This window comes from Octopus bimaculoides, chromosome 18, assembly GCF_046866305.1.
Source record: "Octopus bimaculoides isolate indiv1 chromosome 18, ASM4686630v1, whole genome shotgun sequence".
NCBI lineage: Eukaryota > Metazoa > Mollusca > Cephalopoda > Octopoda > Octopodidae > Octopus > Octopus bimaculoides.
In genome coordinates this window covers 42,991,109-42,999,814 of record NC_142945.1, presented here as the reverse complement: position 1 = coordinate 42,999,814, position 8,706 = coordinate 42,991,109, and the positions used below count along the sequence as shown (strand labels likewise).

Genomic DNA, 8,706 nt, shown 5'->3' with positions numbered 1-8,706 from the left:
TTCTGTTTTCTTTAAATTTTGATTCTTGATAAACTCATGTCTATCCTTGTCTTTACCTATAATTTCTGAGCACAAGCTTGCATACATACGCCCATGGTTAAACATAGGTAATATACTGGTAATATAATGAATAATGGGTACTTCTATCCCTTAGATGGTTATATTAACATTTTAACTCAGCTAACCTATATATATATATATATATATATATATATATATATATATATATATATATATATATATATAATATTAGGGACAAAATCCAAAATTACAGGTAAAAACTCAATTAAAATCAATTTATAGAAAAATTAAAATTAAATTGAGCTTTATAGATTATCTTATGATATTGACTTTGTTTTATATTATACTCATTTATTGTGCTTTTAATTATTAATTTTTCTATATGTGATAGTGGATTTTCATCGATGAGTTCTTGAAACTTGGTTCTTTTCCCTAAAACTATATATATATATATATATGTATGTACTAAGTACGGCAGTTTAGTTCACAGGTGATCTAAACGATTAGGTACACAAGGTAAGTGATGTAACAGATTACTAGGGCTCCAATGTTATGGCTGAGATGTTAGTTATGGAGCCATGGCAGATTTGTATGAATGTATTATATATGTATGTATGTATGCATGTAAATATATGTATGAAAGTAAATTTGATACACAGACCTGTCAATTGGAAGCATTGTTAGAGCAGCAGACACTTGGCTTGCGTTATTTTCCAGCAGGGTGCATTTTAAGTTGAAACTTTGCTGAAGACAACTTTTTTCATTTGTCTTGGGGTCAATAACAGTCTGTTCAATTCTGCTCTTCCTCTCTCAGAACTGCTTCAACCATGTTTTTAGAGGGTCATTAGGACCACTTACCGTGTCCCTGCCCCTCCAACATATACGGGAGGATTTAGCTAGGGGCTGGCAACCCTTTCTCGTGTAGTATAGCCCATCCTGAGAACCCATATAACATGGTAGATGTGGACAGACAGATGCAGAGTACATGGAACATTTAAAAACAACAATTAACACCGCTGTTGCTGTAATGTCCACTTTTGCATGCTTGTATGGTTCAGACAAAATTCACTGAGGCAGATTTTCTATCACTGGATGCTCTTCCTGTTGCTAATCCTCATCTATTTTCAAGCAACTGAGTTAAAACTTACCCAAGTACGCAAACAGCACAATGGCCAGACATGTTTTCATGGAAGATAACAAGCAACATCTATTGTGTGACATTGACATTTACAATTAACACATGATATCAAGAGTACAAACACACACACACACACAAATACATATATATATATATATATATATATATATATATATATATATGTGTATATGTATCTATATTTCTTTATTTCCCACAAGGGGTTAAACATAGAGGGGACAAACAAGGACAGACAAAGGGATTAAGTCGATTATATTGACTCCAGTGTATAACTGGTACTTAATTTATCAACCCCGAAAGGTTGAAAGGCAAAGTTGACCTTGGCGGAATTTAAACTCAGAATGTAACGGTAGACAAAATACCACTAAATATTTCGCCCAGCGTGCTAAAGTTTCTGCCAGCTGACCGCCCTCTATATACAAGCTTCTTTCAGTTTCCATCAATTAAATTCACTCACAAGGCCTTAGTTAGCCTAGAATCATAGCAGAAGACTCTTGCCAAAGGCACTATACAGGGCTGGACTGAGCTTCAAACCAATTAGACTGGCAGTGTACTTCTTAACCATAAAGCCTTGTTATACTTGGATTCGGATACTGTGCTACTTCAAGTGTCAAAGCCCCTAATGAATCCTTTTTTTGTCAGACTGATAAGAATCCCAATGACCTGGGAGGCACAGGATGTCCAAGATGGCTACCAAGGTAGGTGTAGGTGTGTATGTGTGTGTGTGTGTGTGTGTGCACAAGCAAATATAAGCATGGCAACAGAAGTGTGTTTCCGAAGAATTGTGGATCCTCTTTGACTCAGTTTTGAAACTATTTCTCTACAGGTGCCACAGGAACAGCTGCAAATAAATGTATTTAACGAAAGGTAACGGGAGTCATAGATGCTGCAGTTGGTAGAGCGCTGCGTACTGCAAAGGTTTACACACATTTTTAAGCTGTCACAGACGGCACCGAAACCAACAGCTGGAACACTAGACAATCAACTGACCAGTCTGCTTAACTGTATATAGATACTGCAGAGGGGGTAGCAGAAGGGCATACATCTCAAATCCCACTTATAAAGGACACCATTTAGATTGTAATACTGATCTATTTTTATATGGCAACATCTCAAATTTTGGGAAGACCCCCAGTATCTGACTGGTACTTGTCATTCCCTGGTAAAATTTGAACTCTGAATGCAAAGAGTCAAATATAAATACCACAAGGCATTATGTTTGATGCCCCACCAACCTTGCCAACATTATAATAGTTGTGAGTAGAGACCAAACAGAGATGGTGGCAGGGAGTACGAAGATAATTGCAGCAGTCAGTGGGAGCATAGTAGAATCAATGAATGTTTTATTAGCATACAGGAGTGAAACCAACACTGTTGTTTCCTCTATTGGTCTGTTTGCATAGCCAGGAGAGGAATTAGATGGGTTCTGTTTGGTTGACTTAATGTAAATCACAAAGGACATAGTGTCAGATTTTCAGCGAGATTTTTCCAGAGTGAGAGAAGGAGACATGCATTGCTGTCATCATTTCAACATCTGGTGCGTCAGGCTTCCATAGGTCAGGCAAAATTCATTGATGTAAATTTTCTAAGGTCCAATGCTCCATCTGCTGCTAATCTTCATCTGTTTCGAAGCATACTAATATTTTGCCCTTGTCTGTACCTTTTTTTTCACATAAGATTGTAAAACAAACGACACCGCCAATATGACAGTCACACTTGTTTACAGATAACGAGTGACTCAAGAGTGAACCAAGGCAAGGAAACACATGTGTCTATGCATGTATAAGTATATGCACATATATATATATATATATATATATATATATATATATACACCAGTCCTCAGTCAAATCGTCCAACCTATGCTAGCATGGAAAGCGGAAATTAAACGATGATGATGATGATGATATATACTCACACACATACATACATACATATACATATATATATATATATATATATATATATATATGAGGAGTTTCTTTTTCAATATCTGCCTACCAAATTCACTGTCAGGTTTGGTTGGCACATGCTTAAAATGATTTCTTCTACAGCAAACTCCTTACAGACAATGCAGGTGTACATAATTAGAAACCACAGCATATATATGAAAAAAAAAAAAAAAAAAAAAAAAAATGGAAAACAAAGAAAAGAAATCCAGTATTTGTAAAACAGGTGAGGGTTAGCAACAGGAAGAGCATCCAGCTGTCAAACAATGCCTAAGTAATAGGTTTTCCCCCAATCAATGCTAGCATGGAAGAAAGGATGTAAATTGAACAAAGAAGCAGACATAGATATTTATACGTACATACTTGAATCAATGCCTCAGTAATATGTGTTCCTCAGACAAATGCCGGCATGAAAACGAGGATGTAAAACAGACAGATGAGCATTTCTGTTTCTATGAAGAGGCTTCCTTAGTTGTGTTTTGCAGATATGGTTCATGATTCTGGATGCAGACCCACAGCACAGAGGTACGGATATGGCTTAGAAGTTTGCTGTAGTAGAGGGTACTTTGAAGCAGGTGCTCTCTGCTATAGCCCCAGGCCAACCAAAGCTTTGAGAGTGAATTTGGTTGGCAGAAAGTGGACCTTGGATAATTCTGAACTCATAACATGCAGGTAAATATCTAAATACTGCAAGGTGTTTTATTCAATGCTCTCCAATGCTTTAGCAAATCTACTACTTTTAATAACATGATTGTATAAATAATAATAATAATAATGATAATAATAATAATAAACATAATAATTATGATCATGATAATTATGATATTATATGGTAATTAACAATAATGATTTTTTGCATAATAATAATGAAATTAATCATAATAATAATAATCAACATCATCATCATCATTTGCAGATGAAAAGGGTGTTGTGTTTGGTTTAAATAACCTCTACATAGTTGGCTGGGAACATTCCATACTCTCCACTTGGTGAAATACCATTCCACCAACCTTCATCAAATTGCTCGACATTGGTGATGACGTCATCAGGGTCGAAAGAAATTTCTGTGTCATCAGCTGGAAGAATAGAAAAGGAAGTTAGGTAAGTAGTAGTATCAGAGGTTTCAAAACATACACATATTGAGGTATGTATGTGTGTATATATATATATATATATATATATATATATAGAAAATATACACACACGGTAGTAACTTCCGCCTACCAAATTCAATCACAAAGCTTATATATATATGTATGTATGTATGTATATGTATGTATGTATGTATGTATGTATATATATATATGTATTTGAAGAAAAGCAACAAAAATTCAATAGGACTGTTGAATGGCAGCCCAGTCAAGATGGTATTTTTTCTTCTCTTACTCTTGTTTTTTGCACACATCTACAAAATGACTTTCTAAAATGAAATTCCATTATGCAGCTGAGGAGTACATTTTCATTGTACATTTTATGTAGTGTTCTCACTACATGAATAAATGAAGTTTGTACGAAACGTACATACTGCTATAACTTATTGAAATTTTGTTGCTTTTCTTCAAATTTTATTCACCAAATCTCTTGATTTTGTTTTTACCCTACCAAATTCTGGTGCCTCAAACATTTTAAGTACCACATTTAATCTTTTGATTAAATCTATATTATTATATATATGTATGTATATATATATATATGTAGGAGACCCACTAATTGCTGTCAAAAATGAGGTACTTAAATCTATAATAGTGTCAATCAATAATAAAAATAGATTTAAATATCTCATTTTTAATCTGTTTCTCAGGTGTTGGTTTGATGGCCTAATAGGTAAAGGATGAAAGGCAAAGTCGACCTCAGTGGAATTTTGAACACAGAACGTAGCGGCAGAGGAAATACCGTAAAGCCCGGCGTGCTAACGTTTCTGCCAGCTTGCCATGTGTGCGTGTGTGCGCATGTGTGTGTGCGTGTACTCATACACATATACAGAGGGAAAAAGAGAGCGAGATGAGAGGAAAAGACCAACCTGCTTGATAGTCATACAATGCCCTCACACACATTCCTTTGTCTTTGGGTGGGAATTCTTCCTCTGTTTCTGCTGGCTGTTCAGGTTCCGGCTCGGGCACTTCCTTGGCTACAGGAACTGATATTGTTAGAAAGGGAGAAAGACACAGATATTTAATACATTGTGATGGTGGATAGTGAAACTGAAAGAGAAAAAAAAAAACTGGGAGAGTGGAACAAGAATGAAGAGAGAAAAACAATAAAGGGTTGTGTATATATGCATATGTCACAGTTTTGGTTGGTTTCTATGGTTGCGAAATTAGATCTATATTCATTATATTGAGTGCTTGGTATTGTGACATATGAAGCTTGCTCAATTACTTTTATGCACATACAGACGCATACAGGCATACATAGGCACAAGTGTGAGTGTGCACGTGCATTACTAATACATTGATGGTGAAGATGTTTCGAAAGAGAGAAAGAAAGAAGAGGGAAGAGAGAGGGAAAGAGCAAGGTGGTGTATACATTTATACTTTGGTACTGAAGAAAGTAGTTATCAAGTGAGAATGGGAGAAGAGAGAGTGGATCAACTGAAGATATACGAGAAGGAACAATAGAAGCACCAAGGCAATATACTGTGTGTGTGTGTGTGCGTGTGTGTGTGTGTGTGTGTGTGAATGGATTGTGAAACATAATGCATTGCTGTTCCAGTGGTTTTTCCCAAAACAGGAAGAAACCTCTCACCAAAAACATTAACAACAACAACATCTACATCCCAACAACACTTCCTGAGGGATAAGAATGACACAACTGTTTATCCTCTTCTTGGTATTGCACTGTTGCAAATATTTTCCATGAATATTCTTCTAGCATGATAGATAGTTGTAAATAAGCGTCACTCTCATACAAGCTGTACTGTTTGTTTCGTTTGGCAAATGCATGTCTTGCCATGAGGAAATATGATCTACTTTGGCAACAGGTACATCATCATCATCATCATCATCGTTTAACGTCCGCTTTCCATGCTAGCATGGGTTGGACGATTTGACTGAGGACTGGTGAAACCAGATGGCTACACCAGGCTCCGATCTGATTTGGCAGAGTTTCTACATCTGGATGCCCTTCCTAACGCCAACCACTCCGAGAGTGTAGTAGGTGCTTTTATGTGCCACCGGCACGAAGGCCAGTCAGGCGGTACTGGCAACGGCCATGCTCAAAATGGTGTATTTTACGTGCCACCTGCACAGGAGCCAGTTCGGCATAGAAATCCCAAAGCTAAGAGATAATGCCTGATTAATTCAAAACAATGTGAGTAAACAAAGATTACATTTGACAGAATAATTTGAATACTGAAAGGTTAAACCATGAGAAAAAAATCACGTGAGAGAGGAGTTTAAGAAGCAATCACCAGCAATCATAGCCATCCATACCTTTTCTCTTAATGGTCATAGCGTCATACTCCATATCGTCATCCTCGTCCTCATCATCATCGTCATCGTCGTCGTCGTCATCAGTCTGCCGTCTGGGCAGGCTGTCCCGTAATAGATTGATGGCGGTGTCAGCGGGTTCCGGTTGGGGTGAGATAGCTCTCATCTGAACCGCAGGGGCCACTGGTTGCGGGAGAGGAACCGAGGGAGTATGATGCTGCTGCTGCTCTTGCTGTAGATGTCGTCGGCTGACTGGCACTTCGTAGCCGTCATGGCGCGATGACTGTAGGCTGGGAGGCACCTGAGGCGGAGGGCCTGTTGGGGAGATGGGCTCAGGACTCGTCGGTTCATTATAGCCGTCGACATAATGATCCAGTGATTGCCTTGAAAACAAAAAAATAAATAATGGAAATAATGACATTCAATAAACATAGGCACAGGTGCGGCTGTGTGGTAAGATGCTTGCTTCCCAACCACATGGTTCTAGGTTCAGTCCCATTGCGTGACACCATGGGCAAGTGTCTTCTACTATAACCTTGGGTTGATCAAAGCCGTGTGAATGGATTTAGTAGATGATAACTGAAAGAAGCCGATCGTGTGTGTGTGTGTGTGTGTGTGTTTTTCCCCCACCATTAACACTTGACAACTGATGTTGGTGTGTTTATGTCCCTGTAACTTAGTAGTTCGGCAAAAAAGACCAATTGAATAAGCACTAGGCTTACAAAGAATAAGTCCTGGGGTTAATTTCTTCGACTAAAACCCTTTAAGGCCATGCTCCAGCTTGGCCACAGTCAAATGACTGAAACAAGTAAAAGAGTAAAGAGAGAGTATGTTAGATAATGCAGTCCAAGAATAAAATGCAACGAAGCATACAATCCGGAAATTATGAAGGTAGAGGTGGTCATGGTGTCTTACCCATGTGGAGGGACAAAACCTGAACAAGCTCAAGGTGGTCCAGATGTGGTGTCTTCAGCAAATCTTTGGTGTCTATGCAACCAAATCTCAACAACATCTGAGAACAATGTCAGCAGCACCTAACCATTGAAGACCAAGTCCAGTAGTATAGGCTGCAGTGGTCTGGTCACATCAACAGAATGAACACCAGAAGACTACTACACTATCTCTTGTAGCAGCAGTGATCCAAGCACTGGAGAATCTAGCACAGTACACCAACAAAGACATGGATAAAGACCTGAAGTTACAGCACCTCGATGTCCAGCATGCGAAGGCCAATGCCTTGGATTGGAAGGCATGGAATAACATCATCATCGTCATCATCGTTTAAACGTCCACTTTCCATGCTAGCATGGGTTGGACGATTTGACTGAGGACTGGTGAACCAGGTGGCTACACCAGGCTCCAGTGGCGCCCACAGCAGTGTATTGATTGAGGGGACAGTCCCTTCCTCCAGTTGCCAGCTAGGGGTTTTATGCTTTTGGCTTTTTTACTTACCTACGTGGAGGACCTGGTGCTGGGTCATATTCCACTTCTCGGGATCTCTGCTCAAATAAAGCCCGTTTACTCTGGGTCTTGTTAGACACCACATTCTGTGCCTCCTGAAACAATAAAAAAAAAACAAAAAAAAACGATCAATCAATCCAATATAATCATCCTCATCATCGTCATCACCACCATCACATTCATTATAATCCTTTACATCGACCCTAGTGTTTCACTGGTACTTAATTTATCAACCCCCAAAATGATGAAAGGTGAAGTTGATCTCAGCAGAATTTAAACTCAGAATGTGAAAAGGGACAAAATGCTGCTATGCATTTCACCCAATGTGCTCACAATTTTGCCAACTCCCTCCCTTAATAATAATAATAATAATAATAATAACAATGATGATAATAATTATAGGATTGAGGTTACTCCTCCAGAAAGTAAAATTCTGGGGAGGGGATTAGTCGATTACATTGACCCCAGTGCTTGACTGTAACTTATTTTATTGAGCCCCAAAAGGATGAAAGGCAAAGCTGACCCCAGCAGAATTTGAACATAAAGACAGATGAACAGCCGCTAAGCATTTTGCCCAGCATGCTAATGATTCTGCCAGCCTTACACCACCTTAATAGTAATAATAATAATAATAATAATAATAATAATAATAATAATCAACAGCAACAATCTTTTCTACTATAGGCACAAG

At 38.2% G+C, this 8,706-nt stretch overlaps 1 protein-coding gene across 1 annotated transcript in view; it reads right to left on the bottom strand.

Moving 5' to 3' along the window:
• Positions 1 to 3,801: 3,801 nt before the first annotated feature.
• Positions 3,802 to 8,706, bottom strand: part of LOC106873897 (drebrin-like protein A) — a 45,367-nt gene continuing 40,462 nt past the window's right edge. Inside the window, exons 10-13 of the mRNA XM_089366099.1 lie at positions 8,007 to 8,110; positions 6,558 to 6,937; positions 5,147 to 5,263; positions 3,802 to 4,202 (exon numbers count right to left, since the gene is read on the bottom strand). Of these exons, the coding sequence (XP_089222225.1) occupies positions 4,066 to 4,202; positions 5,147 to 5,263; positions 6,558 to 6,937; positions 8,007 to 8,110 (738 nt within the window). The 3' untranslated portion in view covers positions 3,802 to 4,065. The remainder of the gene's footprint in view (positions 4,203 to 5,146; positions 5,264 to 6,557; positions 6,938 to 8,006; positions 8,111 to 8,706) is intronic.